The sequence below is a fragment of the Microdochium trichocladiopsis genome (assembly GCF_020744255.1).
Source record: "Microdochium trichocladiopsis strain MPI-CAGE-CH-0230 chromosome Unknown B0I36scaffold_6, whole genome shotgun sequence".
Classification (NCBI taxonomy): domain Eukaryota; kingdom Fungi; phylum Ascomycota; class Sordariomycetes; order Xylariales; family Microdochiaceae; genus Microdochium; species Microdochium trichocladiopsis.
This window is the reverse complement of record NW_025763549.1, coordinates 1,507,242-1,521,735: the sequence shown is the minus strand read 5'-3', so window position 1 is coordinate 1,521,735 and position 14,494 is coordinate 1,507,242. Positions and strand designations below refer to the sequence as shown.

The following is a 14,494-nucleotide window of genomic DNA, read 5'->3' as shown; positions in this document are numbered from 1 at the left end:
GTGTGTGATTGCTGGCCTCCGTCCCCGGCTGGGCCAAGCAAATGAATCGAAGATGGGCATCAGGCAAGAGCGCCTGGGCTGGGAGGTCGCGTGCTGCAAACACCAGACAAATGGGCAGGCCTCAGGCTTTTCCCGCTGGGGGGGCTTGGCGTGCCTGGGCAACCCTGCTGTGTCTCGCCTTGGCGCACGTAAGCACGCGCCGGTGCCCAACAGTAACAACGTCATGCTGAGCACAAACCGGGCAGTCGTTTGATCTCTTGCTGGCATGCACGCCTTTGTTTCACATCGGCGGACAAGGACAAGCGAGACGGATTGATGAGAGCGGGACGATCGCTCCGGCGCGCTTTCAAGTTCACAATGGCCGCGGCCCAATTACGTACGGCCCAACAGCAACAATGACAACAACAACCTACACCACCACCTCCTCAGCCACAATTGTGTTGGTCACCGACCCAATTCCCTCAATCTCGAGCCTGACCGTGTCGCCAACCTTGACCTCGAACCTCGACCACTCGATGCCCGCGCCCCCAGGAAACGTGCCGCTGCCAAAGAACTCGCCCGGGTACAGCCTCGTCCCCCGCGAGAGCTGCATCAGCGCCTCCCCCAGCGAGAACTGCCAGTTATCCGGCCTCGGCCGGGCAACCGCCTGCCCATTGATCGTAACTGTGCCCTGCAGCGGCAGCAGCCGCGGGCCCTGCTTCCCACCTGCTCCTCCTCCCCTGCCCTCCCCTTCCGTCTCCTCCTCCTCCTTACCTCCGAGCCTGTAGCGGTGCAGCACCTCGTCCGCCGAAACGACCGCCGCCGAGATGCTATTGGCAAACCCCTTGCTGTGCTGCGGGCCAAACCCGCTGCTCATCTCGGCCATCTGCAGGTTCCGCGCCGAGAAGTCGTTGAACACGCAGAACCCGGCCACCGCGGCGAGCGCCTCGTCCGGGCTGGCCGCGTTGTACAGGCCCTTGCCGCCCAGCACCACGCCCAGCTCGAGCTCCACGTCCAGGTACGTGCAGTCCCTCGGGTAGTGAATCGCGGCCCCGTCGGCGTAGAACGCCAAATGGTTGGACTGGTAGAAGATGGCCTGGGAGTGCCAGAGCTTTGGCGGGCGGAACGGGGGGAAGCGCAGGAGCCCGCCCGTGAGGAAGACAAAGGCCCGCGCGGCGAGGTATGCGGGGAACAGGTAGGCCCTGCTCATGCCCATCGCGACTCCGTAGTAGTGGCTCTCGAAGAGCATAAAGTCCCGGTACGATCGTGGCTGGAACGGCAGGTTGCGCTTGAGCGGATCGTCGGCGTCGGGCGGGTTCGCCTCGAGCACCGCCAGCAGCGTAATGGCAGCTGCGTGCGTGTCGTCGGCCTCCATGTCAGTGCCGAGATTGAGACTGCGCGATGGGTCTGTAGGCTCGTCGAGCCTGACGACCTTGCCATCGACACGGTGGTACTTCATCGTGATGATTGTGTGTCTGTAACTCGTGTGGTCTGCAGAGCTGGCTGTATAAGTCAAAAATGAGCCCAGACGACGTCACCGGGCAGAGCTGAAAGGAGAAGTGTGAAGATGGTGTCCTGGTGTTTTCCCACTGCGACTACCTCTAAGGAAGGATCAATTGTCAAAGGAAGCAAGAGACGGAGTGCGCGGCCCTCGCGGCAAACGACAAAGATTATTCTTTGAACGACGCTGGCGTAAGCACCGAGCCAGGCACACGCCGCCCCGTCCGGGATCTTCAAAGTAGGCCGGCGGCGGGAATCGCTGACTCCACAATTGTCAGACGTCCCACTATCCGGGGACTAATGAGCAACGGCTTACACGCGGGCCCAGAACCAAATCGTTAAGATCACGATAGGCTATTTCATCACCTCCTCTGGGGGCCCTGAATTAGACTGGCACTCGAAGAACCATGGATGGTTTACTTCCCGTAGTAGGAGGCAGAGTTCAACAGCACTTAAGCCGATGTGCTTTCACCCGTGTGTCTTACATAACTCGGGTCGCCATATCAAACGTCATTTTGGTGGATGTGGATAAGATTTACAACGCCACGGACAATTCAGAAGCGCTCCCATTCAAAAGCATTGGTCGCGCTGTAAAAGCTTTGAGAAAAGAGAGTGAATTGCGTGAAAGCATATCGCATTTCGTCTTCGTACACATATTTATTCCAGACCTTGGCCAATAAGTTTGCTGCCCTGAACGCGTCCAGCCCAAGTATCTTTGCTGTGAGCTTTCGTGGACACCGAAACACGACCCAAATATGCCAACTGATTCAGCCGATAACCCGATCCACCCACTCCATCCACTCCTGGTCCCGGCACAACGCCTCCATGGCATCGACGGACAGGCTCACGAACAGCTCCTGCGTCTCGGCGTCAGCTGGTGCAGGCAGTATCAGCGCTGTCCCCAAATTCCACTCTCCATGCACCCTGCGAATCGCCTCGGTGCGCTGCACGGGGACGCCGGGGATCATCCACTCCGTGTTGGCGCCAAAATGGCGCCACGTGTTGAAGTGCACCATCTCGCGCATCCTGGGGTCGTAGTTGACGCCCACGAGCCGGGGGTCCGGTGCCATGCGCATCATGGCTTCCCGCTTGTCGACATATATCTGATCCACGGTGCTTATGGTCTCTTGCACCTGTGGGACGAGCTGCGTGGCCAGATGATTGATGCTAGAGCATGCCTCGAGAACGGTTTGTAGTGGGAGGCGTGTGACGACGGGGAGCACCGCGTTGCCAAAGTATTCTGTCGCTTCTTCTTTGTTTGCACGAGGCCGCCAACTGACGGAATTCCAGAGCGACGACTGCTTGTTATTGGAGTCGGTCTCGTCGGCTTCACTGTCTGCTTCGCCCTGGCTATTCATGCGACGCTCACCAGGCATGTAGCTCTCATGGCGATGCCGTGCCTGTACAACATGTGCCCAAGTCAGGGCAGCCAGCACCGTGTACGAGGTGGGGAGCTTCTCAGCATTGAGCTCGCGCCTGACCATCTCACGCAAAGCCTGGAGCCGGTCGTTGCGGAACACAAATATCTTGCCGGAGCGCTTGATCTTGGCCATGGGAACGGCACTATGTTCTACCTTGGGCTGCGTAGGTCCTGACTTGTCCGGCAAGATTGCGTATTCGGGACATTGAGATGCGAAATATTCAAACATCCTGTGGCGTACCCGATCGAGCCTGCTTCGACTCTGATCTGAGGTGATGATTCGCTGGCTATTCCTGGCGGGAATAAAGAGCTGTTCCTTGGGATACTCGAGATGTATAATCTTCTCGGAACGTGTCTGCTGCGCGGCGAAGCAGTCTAGGAAAATCCCCATCGAGCAGCCGTCGAAAAGGGCATGGTGAAGCTGCAGCATGAGGTACAAGCCGCCGTCGACAAACTTCAGCCTGACTTGCGAAACTGGGACCCCACCATTTGCCTCGGTTGCGACCCCCGGGGACACCAAGTCCTTGTGGATGAACATAGACGGCGGAAACCCTGCCGACTTTTGACTTTCGTAGTCAGGTGCGAGCTTATCGGCGTGGCGCTCGTCGCGTGACGATACTCCTAGTGGGATCTTGAACGTAGGACAACGTTGTAAGGATGCGCACCCCTCTGTGTCAACTCGGAGCCTGGCAGCAAAATCTGGCCGCGCCTCAGCAAGACGATTGAGTGACTCGCGAATGTGCCTTTCGGCTCGAAGACGGTTGTTACCGGCATTGTCGAACGGGAAGCACAAAACCAGGCCGATGTAGACCCGTGGTGCGTATTGATTCCACATTGATAATTGTTCAAAGTAGCACCGTTTGCTGGATGAGGTAGTTCGCAAGTACTCCGTTGATGTATGGTGGTAGCAGATTTCTTTGATGAAATGATTGTGCAAGCTCGGACAAATGGGTGAGCCATCGAGCTGCCTCAAGCTCCCTTTCATACTGATCATTTTGCGCCGAGTTTTATATGAAAGACCGACCATGGATGAAAGCCCACCTCGGGATAACAATCAATCGGCGTCAGGAAAATGACTTGCTTGTCGAGACTTCATTCGATGAGCTGTGACGGAGGAAAGTTCCCGAGTGAGTGTTGCTGATGCGGCCACAGGTGAGCAACATGCATGATGATTCAGCAACCTTTCAGTACAGCGAACTGATAACATTGATGTCAGTTATAAACAACGGGTTGATACAGGATTGGCGAGTTGCGAGGGTTTTGTAAGCTGGCAAAACTTAACTGCAGACGATCTGAGTGTTTTGGGGCGGGGGGCGCGAGGTGCATTGTAAAGTCGGCCAGACGACTTTTGTTGCGGGACCTTACCAGATTGGAAATAGAATGTGTGCTGAGTCTCAATGTTTTTCAGTGCTCTGCGATGTTCCGATTGATCGAGTCCTCGGTCATTGGCACTCCGGCGGCAAGGCGCCTCGGCGATTAAGTATTCATGGGATAGAGAACACGACCATACGGACCTGCGCAGAGGCTCTTATGGCGGTAGCATAGTGGTACGAGGTACCTACAGTCTTTTGACCGCAAATATGGCGGCTCAGGCCGCCTCAAGTTCCACTCAAGCTCATGCAGGTCGCTGTTGGGCATGAGTATACATGGAACCGTGTGGCAGCACTGATTGGCGTGTTCGAGCCGCCCGTAGATCCAGAATCATGAACCCATCAAAAACCAACACACGGCGATCCAAGGCCGCCAATCGCGGGAACAACATTGCTCATAGCCATGGCCGCGCACTGCAGGAATTTGCCGGATCTTTTGCATGTTTACCCTTTGGTCCAGGCACATGATTGACCCACGAGGATCATCATATGGTCGCCGTGTTACACGGATGGTATGGACAAGGGTCCTGCCATCAGACATTCTGGTCAAGCTGATTGATCGTCTCGAGCTGCCATGGATTGCGATACTCTTGCGCGGCAGGGATAGCGACCACCGCCCAGATGCGGAATTGGAAGTAAAGCGAAACCGGTCAGGGAACGAAGGGTTCTCAGACACCTTTTTGAGCCGCGCAGCTCGAGACATGTCCGGAGCGGTCAGTCTTCTGCCCAATGATCTTCGTCGGCCCGGCCGACGTCGAGCAGTAGACCGTTGTTGTGCAGTCATGCTGCCCTCAAATCCCTGATCAGCCCAACACCGGGGAAGGCGGCGAGGAGGCCCGGGGATGTGGAGGTACAACTGAGACGGCTGGTAACGTTCGGGGACAGGGATCATGCCTGTATGCCACCCATGTGCGCCACGTTCAATGTCTTATGTCGAATGCACTGCTCCGTGCTAAAGTCACCGGTTTGCCATACCCACGGCTGGAAGGGTCCGCCGCGGAACTTCCGGGCGTTCACTGATTAGTGCGCATGCCAATTTGTCTCATTTGACACGGAATGTTTATTGGTCAAATGAGGCCGGCCGTTCCATGTGAGACAATCTGGTGACTCGAGTGCGCGAACATGCCATTCAGTTGTGATAAGCACACCAGGATGGCAGTGCCGGATATTATGCCAACACTCTATCAATCGTAAATTGAAAAGGTAGTGTTTATGTGGAGACTTTATATGCTCGGCTCAGAGGGCTGTAAGGCTGAGTATTGGCCATTCTTTAGGCAACGTTCGGACGGTTTAAATACTCGGGCCGGAAGTGGCCCCTAAACGACGCCGAGATGTTGTTATGGAATCGCTTGCGAGCGCTGAATAAGGGCATTCCCAGGAAAAAGAAGGTCTTCGCCCCAATCTGCTTTGATTCTTGGCTGGCGAGAGAGCTGCTTGCTCAAGCTCATGTTTTTCAAGCGAAGATATTGCCGATTTATGCATTCGACGCGTGGAATCGCTGCCTTGGGTACCGCCGTTGGGGACCTTATTTATACCTCCGAGACCATGCAGCTCGCCTGCTCATGCTGATTCCTTCTAGGCACACGGAGGAGAGATCATCCGAGCTTCGGCCCGGGGACATCACTGACGAAATGTTTCATCATTGTGCTGTTGTTCTTTCCCTCCAGCCGACCTCGCGCTCTTCGATCTATTTTCTGCGCCTGTTCACGTTGCTTCTGCGCAGCGGCCAAGGTTGAGAGCTGCTGTGCCCTGGGCAAATGCATGATGCTAGCGCGATCATGTGAGCGGAGATTTGCCAGTCGAGTTTCAAAAGCATCGTGGAGCCTCGACTGGCGAGTTTGAATGCTCTTGTTCTTCTCATCCTTCGACATCATCGGCGGCTCGTGTTTGCCATCGGGTTGAGTTGTGAGCAGGGTTTGTGTTTGGCGCAAGGATTTGCTGGCATGTGCTGTTTTTGGAAGAGCCACTTTGCCCAGTCCCAAGGTCATCCTGGAACTGATTGTCGGCGTTGTCAGCAGAAGGATTTCATTTGATCGAGGGGCGGATCACTTGCATTTCCGGACTCTCATGGGTTTCCGCTATGCACTGTCTCGAGCGAGCCAGCTCATTATCCGCTTCGTAGAACTCGAGCATTTCAGCATTCTCCGACTCCAGATCGATCCTGCAGTGGCCCTTGCCCGTCATGTGCTGCTGCACGGCACTAGCGGTCCTCCGAGCCGTGTGACACAGAATGCATTCTTTCAAGTCGAATATCACGACGTGCAGGTAGCCGAGCAGGGTTCCAACGTCGACGATGAGACGATCCGTTGCCGGGATCAGGAGTCCGTGTGCTTTGCGCATATGCCCCAGGTTGGTGTCGGTGTCGCAAGCTTCAGCCTGGCAGAAGAGGCACCTGGTCGGAGAGAAGTCGAGTTGGGCGTACGGTGCGCTTGTTGGGAACTTGTCGCTCGACTCCTGCTGCGGGCCTTGTCGTTGCGGGCATGCGCCCAGCGCTGGGGAAGCCGATGTGGGGGCCATGATTGGCTCGTTCCTAGGGGTTCCCGTGGGCGACACGATTTGGCTGTCTGAAGCACGAACTCAACACTACCGAATCCGTCGAGTGTTGATGCTGTTGACGATTTGGCTGAGGCGTGCGATCGGGTGTTTGCCCACTGGCGTTTGGGCTGTTTTGTAAGACCATGGCAGTTGGCCTCGGGTGCTTGAAGGCTCAGAGGGGTCGGGCAAAGACTCTCCTCCCCTTCGTGACTCACCTGGCCGAAGGACACTTCCAGGGGTGGGCTGGAGACACCATGCTGCCTCCTACGTGTGGAATGCAGACTGTGGCGGAAGCTGTCAGCGTGGCGAGGCTAATCCGGGTATTCGAGCCTGTGGCGGGTACTGTGCCCTGTGCCGCTTTCCAGTAGACCATCTTGGGACCTCGTTGACAATCACGGGGAACTGCCATGTTCAAAAGTAGGGTTGAAGCATGGAAATGGAGCGCAGTGTTCTGCTCGGGATGACTCAAGTTCAATTGGCTTCTGCGGATTTGGTTCCTGACTGTGGAGCCCCGGCGCGGATCGCAGCGAGGGGACGCGCAACCTTCGACCCCGTCCGGTGTACAGGCGTGAAACACTTGTTATTTATCAAGAAGCACTTGCTGGGTTGCGATTTGGGGGCAGAAATATGGCCCCCAGACTCGGCACGCCATATGGGCCAAGGTTGGGGGACTTTATCCGCTCGGCCACGGCTCGTGCTGAGAAAATGACAGGTCGCGGATACCGTGGTCTGTCTGATCGCGGTCAGAGATCTTCATAAGCACCCTGTATCTTAGCACTCGTTACGAACCCGAAATTGAGCTGCATACGTTGCGCACTTATATGACTTGTCCTGATTTCGCATTGCACGCCAGCAGATGGGGTGCAGTTTTCTGGACCGAATCAAGCCTTCTTGCCCTAGCAGTTGGGTCTTCCAGCTGTGACAACGATGAGAATCCCAGCGATGATCTCATGTAAAACGTACAGGGGTCGATCTACGTGATCGTGCATGTGCCAAAAGTGTTGCAGTTTTTGTCTTCGAAATGTCACGGGAGTTCCTGAGGGTTCAAGAAGCTTGCCTTGCGCAAGGGACAGATCGCTAAATTATGTCGTTATGCACATTGCGAGACCCGGTCTTCGCAGATGCTATTGTACAATACATCTCGTCTATGGACTATTGTTTCCATTTTCACTTGAGTAAATCGCGTTTAGATCTTGCCGGACACCTCGTTCGCCTTGCCCTTGGCCTGGCCAGCAACCTCATGAGCCTTGCCCTTGGCCTGACCCGCGAGCTCGTTGGCCTGACCCTTGGCCTCGCCCTTGGTCTCAGGAAGAGACTCCTTGGCCTTTTGCGCGGCTTGCTCTGCATGGGAGGTCAGCCACTGGTGCGACGAATTGTTGAGGACATGCCAGACTCTGGAAAGGTGTAGCCTATATTACTTACCGGTAGACTCGATGCCACCAGCGAGGGTCTCGCCAATCTTCTTGTTCACTGAAGCGGCTGTCTCCTTGACGGTCTCTGTGACGGTCTTGTAGGCAGGCAGTGTTGTGCTGAATGGGCGGGCGACGGTGATGGGGGCCACGCGGACGGCAGCAGCCATGCGGGGGGTGGTTCTCGTGAGGAAGGACATGGTGATATGTGTGAATCGTCTGGCGTCGGTGGGGGAGTGTGATTCAGAGGTGATGTGAGCTGGTGAGATTGGCAATTTATATCTCTGGCGAGTGTTTTGCTTTGGATTTCGTAGGAAAAGCTGGGGTGTAGCATGAGACGTCGTGGCAGAAATATAAGAAGGGCGCTGGGCTGGAGCTGTGATGGTGTGGTGATGTCATGCGGTTGTGACGCAGCGCTAGAAGCGGTACGGGGTGGGGAAGTCGTTAGTTGCGGCTACACGCTGCTGGGGCAGCGACGGCACACTGGGGATGGTACCCGGGACAGGCCGTTTGGGACCCGCTGGGTGGGTGGTGAGCCCGACAGTACAGTACTCCAGAACTAACTGAGTTTCGCCCTACCAATGACGTCCGCCTGCCTCCCAAGGACGTAGCGTTTTGAAAAACACAAGCCTCGCCTGCGGCAGGCAGCCTCTACTACTAGTTATCTTGTCTGGTGGCACAACCAGCAGCATCTGGGCACTTGGAGGGTCTTGTTCCACACGATCCCTCCCAGAACCCCTCTAGAGCGCATCCACGGAATGGAATGACGCCAGCGGGAGGAGCGTCGTTCCCGCGACTCCATGCGGTGAGCTCAGGGTCCACACCCAGGGCCCGTCGCCGGATCATCTGCCCCGTGCCCCGGTGCTACACCTGCCGACTGGACGTGTCTTTTGGTTGCTTCGCGTCCAGGAGGAATCGCGAGAGCTTCACCTGTCTGCAATTCATCTGCCTGCTCTGCATTGTCTGAGCCGGGTCGCAATTGGGGTAATCTCTCTGGGGTGGGGTTGATGAGCTCGCTCAATTGAACCCATGGCCCACTCATACGCTCGAGTGGGTACTTGTACAAGCCGTTGGAACTGGGAGATTAGGTTTCAAAAGGCGGCCCTGATACTGTCGAGATCAGAGCTCCAGCAATCCATCCGAATGTCTCTCAGCTCGCAAGGCGGAATTTCAAGCTCGCATGGAGAAATCCATGTGCTGCAATCATGCCGCTGTAGGGTAGCGTCGTAAGGCAGCTGTCAGCACTGCCAGCGGACGAACCCCAGTGCTCCCGACGGATTACCGTCTCCCCGAGCATCATCACAGACCGACTCGGAAATACCGACGAATTAAAATCACTGAATCTGTAAATGACTACCCTTGACTTAGCATATGCCTCCCATATCCCGCCCGAGTGCCAAAAGTATCATTCTGGTCTGCTACTGTCACTTTAAGCAGAGTCCGTTGCCTGCTTAGCAGCCTCGAGGGACAGAGTGTTTTGCGACAGGGAAGAAATCACAAGCAGTCGCTCGAGGAATAAACAAGACAGGGCGGCTCTTGCAATTGTGTAGACTCCTCCCGTACAACTGCACGACGACAATCAGCGGCATGGACCTCCAACGCCGTCTGGTTGCACATCCTTCCGAATACGGCAGGTGGCACACGGCACTGGTATCTTTTTTGGCGCCCGACCTCGCTCGAGCAGGGAGGCCAGCATCTCCAATGTGACTCTGGAAAACGACATCGAGGGGATCCTGGCGATACGCGGTTGCATGGCACCGCTTTTCGTCGCGTCTGGTCTCCTACATAAAGGCGCAATCAGCAGCGTCATGGTCGTTCTTTCCTTCCTCTGTTTGATGCTGAGAGCCAACGGGCGATCTTGTCGTTGGCCATTGACTTCAAGCTCTTCCTTCACCGTGGTCTTGACTCTCGTGCATTACATCCATCAATATGGCCTCGACTCTGGTATCCGCGGTTCTGACGGCCGGCTTGTGGCTTCCACAGCTCGTCAGGTCCGCTCCGCTCTCAGCAACTGGCGACCCGTTTGCGGTGCTCGATCCTCAGAATTGGGTGAACCCGGACAACATGACATGGGATGACTATGTGCGCCCTCCAGGAACGAACTGGGGAGACGCCTCAAAGCGAGGCTCGATCCGCAACTTCAACATCGCCCTCGTCGCCGTGGACTACCCCGACATGCCATTTGTCATCACCCAACCACCAGAGTCGACCGTATTCAAGAATCCGCAACCGGTTGTATCAGCAATTGAGCGCGACCAGGTCCCCGCTTTCTATAGAGACCTCCTGAACACCCAAAACGAGCTCAACCGTGGTCATACGCTACATGAGTACTGGATGGAGGACTCTTCTGGTCGGTACGGTGTGGACTTGACTGCATTCGGTCCCTACAAGTTGCCCGCCAAATCATACCAATACGGTGTCGACACGGGAGGCTTCAATCCTGGAGCATGTCCAACCGGCGAGCGGTGCTCAGTCAACATTCGCACTGACGCCCTTGGTGCGTGGCGTAACGCAATCGGCAGTGGAAACGCCAGCTCGTACGAATTGGTCTTTATCCTCTCAGCCGGCCAGGATGAGTCATCCACCTGGCAAGAATTTGGAGAGATGATGTTTCAGACCAAGGAGGACGTTTCAGACGACTTTGGACCACCGGATGTCAATCTGACGAACTACGCAAAAACGAGATACGTAGAGTGGACGTCATGGGCTGCGGCCTCCACAATTTGGCCCAACGCAGGGTCTGGCTCGTCAACACAGGCAGAAAGCTCCGGAATGGGCACATATGCCCACGAGTTGAGTCATCTGCTCGGTATCGGCGACAACTATGCAAACAGCTTTGTGGGACGGCGAGACTATATGGGCCCCTTCGCCATGTTAAGCCGCGGATCCTTCAATGGCCCAGGAGGTCCGCACACTCGATGGCACATTCCAGCACAGAATGGCGGGGCACTGGGATCTCTCCATACTGTCCGTGAAAAGACCCAGCTTGGACTCCTCAACGCCTCTGAGATCCTTACTGTCTCTCGTGAACAACTTCCCTCACTTGGCCTCATCGTCACCGAGCTCATCGCGCGATCCGTCCAGCCAGGGGACGATCACCTCGTTAGTCTAAAGATCTCGCTTGACAAGGACCTATCGTCGTGCGACTACCAGAACGACCCGCTTTGCGACGGGGGAAATTTCGAGGCGTATGAATTGGAGGTCATTGACCGCATGGGAGCGGACTCCTTCACCACAGATTCGGGTGTCATGATCACCAAGACCAGACGGACTGGAACTCCCTTCCAATGGATCATTGATGCAAACCCTCAAGATATCGGACTGGTTGACTTCTATCGTCCCGATGGAAGTCCCGCGATGGTCACAATTGGCGACTACCGGCAGATGTCTGACGCACTGTTTCATGCAGGCACACGTTCAGGCAGCGAGTTCGAGTATGTTGACGAGGCCAACCGCATACACCTGTATATTCTCGATGTTCGCCGTGACGAGTCAGGCGTCTTATTCTACACGGTTGGTGCGCGATCACTAGATGGTGCCGGGCCAATCAGCCCTGGTGTTGACCTTACAGATGGCATCGCTTCTGGAGCTTCTGCGCTCGCCCCTGGCCTATCCTGTGCTTTCGAACTGACCAATCCCGGATCTTCCGCCGGGACCGACGGGCCTGACCAAGCACTGACATCTGCTCTGCAGTCAGACATCTACCGCTTATCAGTTGCAGTCGAGGGCGATGGGTGGCGTGCTGTGCTGCCGAATGAGCTGGCTACTGCCCGCTTTGGGGAGCGGGTTGTGGTCAATGTTGCTGTCGGTGCCGAGACCGGCGCTACTAGTGACGCTATCGTGCATTTGACTGTCATTTCCGAATCCGACTCATCCGTATCAGCAACAAAAGATTGTAAGGTTCGGCTGTGAGATGGCTGAGTAAACGGTTGTCTGTGTGGTTGCGATGCGAGGTGCGGGTGCCAGCGGAAACATTGCGGAAAGTGGCCGTACTCTGCTTTGCAATAGCTTATGAAGTTGGAGCTGAGAACGCCACTGTCCGAGCGTGCACGCCTCTGATCAGATCGAGCCCGCCAAGAAGCTCTACTATCGAAGAGCAGACAATAATCAGATGTTACTCAGGTAGATGATTGGAGTGGTTCTTGGGGTATTGACCCCCATTTCAAGATGTTATCTTTGTACGACGACGACGATGCAGTTAACTGCCAGGTTGTGGGACTTTCCCGAAGCCATCGTGCAGGGATGCAACCATGCCATTTGCGTGGTTCACAGACGACGCCACCTACAGTACTCCAACACGATTGGTGCCAGCCGAGATAGGAGATCGACAGGGACAGTTGTCAGCCGCAGGAGCTTCAGCTGGGTGAACGACAACCACGTGTTCTTGGCAGCCAGATGAATCAGCCCCCCCAACCATGACCATTCCAACCTCTGCGACAGAATCCTTGATGATGCCATCTCGCATGGAGTAAGCCATGTGCTTCCTGCAGGTGACCGATGTAGGTGACCGATGCCAGTTGACTTTTCAGGTCGTGGGAAAAAGGGGCATATCTGTGCTTTCCCGTGGCGATTCGGCCGACGCCTCCATCGGCAGTCTTTGCCTAGTCGGCTTGGTGGAGTTTGATATATTCCCGGGCCAAACTACCGTCGCTCGGAGGCCGATGAAGGGGTTGGTGGGAAGATACAAGCCTCCTCCAGCGGCACAGCTGTTTAGACAGAGTGTCGAGACCAAATCGTCTTAACCACGAGCTGGGGACCTTGTCCTAACTTAACAGTAAACATTGGCTGGGTAGCTCGGACGAGCAAGTGGTTGTGGAGTTTGGGATAACCCTCCCATCAACATGGCAGCTCTGGGCTTTGCGGATCTTGATGCGCGCCTCACCAGCAACTACAATAGCGATGGCGACAGAAGACAGACAAATGAGCCGTCGTTGAGAATCCCCCATTCCGGGTCAGTTCCGCCCAGCCCCGCAGCGCTGTGGTTGCATTCTGACGATGCTGTGGGCGCTGGTGTTCAGGAGTAGTTATGCACGACCATGGGGGAGGCTCCATTTCTCCATCTCTGCAACGCTGTGCAGCGCCCAGAAGGGGTACCAGTGAAACTCTGAAAAGCGGACCTCTCCGTTGTTGGCTGGAGCAAGCATTGCCTGTTTTCAGTCAGTGAGATGGACGGGCCCCCGGGGCTAGCCGGAGTGTCCAGCGCCGGGAGCGGCGGCACGAGGGCTGCAAGCGCGGGCGACGATCTCTGCGCTTAACAGGCCGTCAAGGGCAGTCAGTCTTTTTTGTCAAAGAAGGATCTAAAAACCCAGCCAACGCATCAGGTGATCGACACGACCATCGCGTGCAGGCAGACACGAAAGAACCATCGCCATCGTCAGTGAGAACTGATGCGGCCCAATCCAACGGAGAGGGGCATCCTCGCTTGTTTGAACTGAATGGGCGCCATGGCCGGATTACTGAGCAGACATGTGTGGTTGCCCCTGGATCCTGCCCTGCCGGCCAGAGAAACCGGCAACTCGCCCGTCACAATCAGACTCCGGGCCGACTGGGGGCAGCAGGCTCAACGCTGCCAGCCATTAGGCACGCCGTACTGCAAGTACCACAAATTTCTCAAGATGGCAAGCAAGGCGTGCCCGTGTGGGTTCCATGGTCCACCCCCTCAGAAAGGATCTTGAAGGGCTGAAGACGTCCTCCACAAGGCCGCCCCATCATCTCCGTCCTCTAATAGCCCGGACTCCAGGCTCCATCCTGCCTTGCGCTGTGGGCCACATCGATCAAACCCCTAGGCCAGCGTCGGAGCCGAGTTACCACCACCTGCCGGATCCTGCCACGGTTGCGACCATAAGCCAGGCATGTGGTTGCATTGATGTCCTTTCGCCGACGCCGTGGGTCACAAGCCGGACCTGAAGCTGGGCTGTGCTTGTGCCGGGCACAGGGACGAGGGTCACTGCCCAGCGATCCCCCACGTCCACAACTTGTCAGCCAGGGTTGCCCTCGCTCCAAAGGGGTGCCATGTTGCATGTGTGTCGCGTGGTTGGCTTCCACCAGATCCTTGTCCCCTGGCCATGGAGGCAGGGAGCGCGTTGGAGATGGCCGCCCGGTTCCAAGGGTCGCCCCCTCGGAGCGACAAGCTCCATGTTCTGGAAGACGCATGCCGCCTGTTTCATTGGACGCCATCCAAGGCTCCCAAGCAAGGAACGATTCTTGCCCGCAGTGCCGACGCGGCACAAACCTGCAGCTTTCAGGCCCCCGACAACCGCCGGGGGAGGAGGCTCTCTCGG

General features: G+C 56.3%; 6 protein-coding genes across 6 annotated transcripts; 1 reads left to right on the top strand and 5 right to left on the bottom strand.

The window, feature by feature from the left end:
• Nucleotides 1-409: 409 nt before the first annotated feature.
• Nucleotides 410-1,438, bottom strand: B0I36DRAFT_350178 (uncharacterized protein; the record flags this gene model as incomplete). Its single annotated transcript, XM_046156863.1, has 2 exons — nt 410-663; nt 754-1,438. The coding sequence occupies 2 exons, from the start codon at nt 1,436-1,438 to the stop codon at nt 410-412; spliced, it is 939 nt and encodes a 312-aa protein (XP_046011558.1).
• A 650-nt stretch (nt 1,439-2,088) lies between these two features.
• B0I36DRAFT_325377 (uncharacterized protein) lies at nt 2,089-4,051 on the bottom strand. The gene has a single exon (XM_046154228.1). The coding sequence runs from the start codon at nt 3,924-3,926 to the stop codon at nt 2,247-2,249; it is 1,680 nt and encodes a 559-aa protein (XP_046011557.1). The 5' UTR covers nt 3,927-4,051; the 3' UTR covers nt 2,089-2,246.
• A 296-nt stretch (nt 4,052-4,347) lies between these two features.
• On the bottom strand, nt 4,348-5,145 carry B0I36DRAFT_130022 (uncharacterized protein). Its single transcript, XM_046148191.1, has one exon. The coding sequence runs from the start codon at nt 5,051-5,053 to the stop codon at nt 4,601-4,603; it is 453 nt and encodes a 150-aa protein (XP_046011556.1). The 5' UTR covers nt 5,054-5,145; the 3' UTR covers nt 4,348-4,600.
• A 1,149-nt stretch (nt 5,146-6,294) lies between these two features.
• Nucleotides 6,295-7,213, bottom strand: B0I36DRAFT_350176 (C2H2 type zinc-finger-domain-containing protein; the record flags this gene model as incomplete). Its single annotated transcript, XM_046156862.1, has 2 exons — nt 6,295-6,661; nt 7,020-7,213. 2 exons carry the CDS (start codon nt 7,211-7,213, stop codon nt 6,295-6,297), a joined length of 561 nt encoding a protein of 186 aa, XP_046011555.1.
• A 582-nt stretch (nt 7,214-7,795) lies between these two features.
• Nucleotides 7,796-8,619, bottom strand: B0I36DRAFT_384808 (uncharacterized protein). Its single transcript, XM_046161028.1, has 2 exons — nt 8,227-8,619; nt 7,796-8,145 (listed from the first exon to the last, which is right to left on the bottom strand). The coding sequence occupies exons 1-2, from the start codon at nt 8,411-8,413 to the stop codon at nt 7,991-7,993; spliced, it is 342 nt and encodes a 113-aa protein (XP_046011554.1). The 5' UTR covers nt 8,414-8,619; the 3' UTR covers nt 7,796-7,990.
• A 1,523-nt stretch (nt 8,620-10,142) lies between these two features.
• Nucleotides 10,143-12,125, top strand: B0I36DRAFT_244161 (uncharacterized protein; the record flags this gene model as incomplete). Its single annotated transcript, XM_046150036.1, has 1 exon — nt 10,143-12,125. One exon carries the CDS (start codon nt 10,143-10,145, stop codon nt 12,123-12,125), a length of 1,983 nt encoding a protein of 660 aa, XP_046011553.1.
• Nucleotides 12,126-14,494: the final 2,369 nt, after the last annotated feature.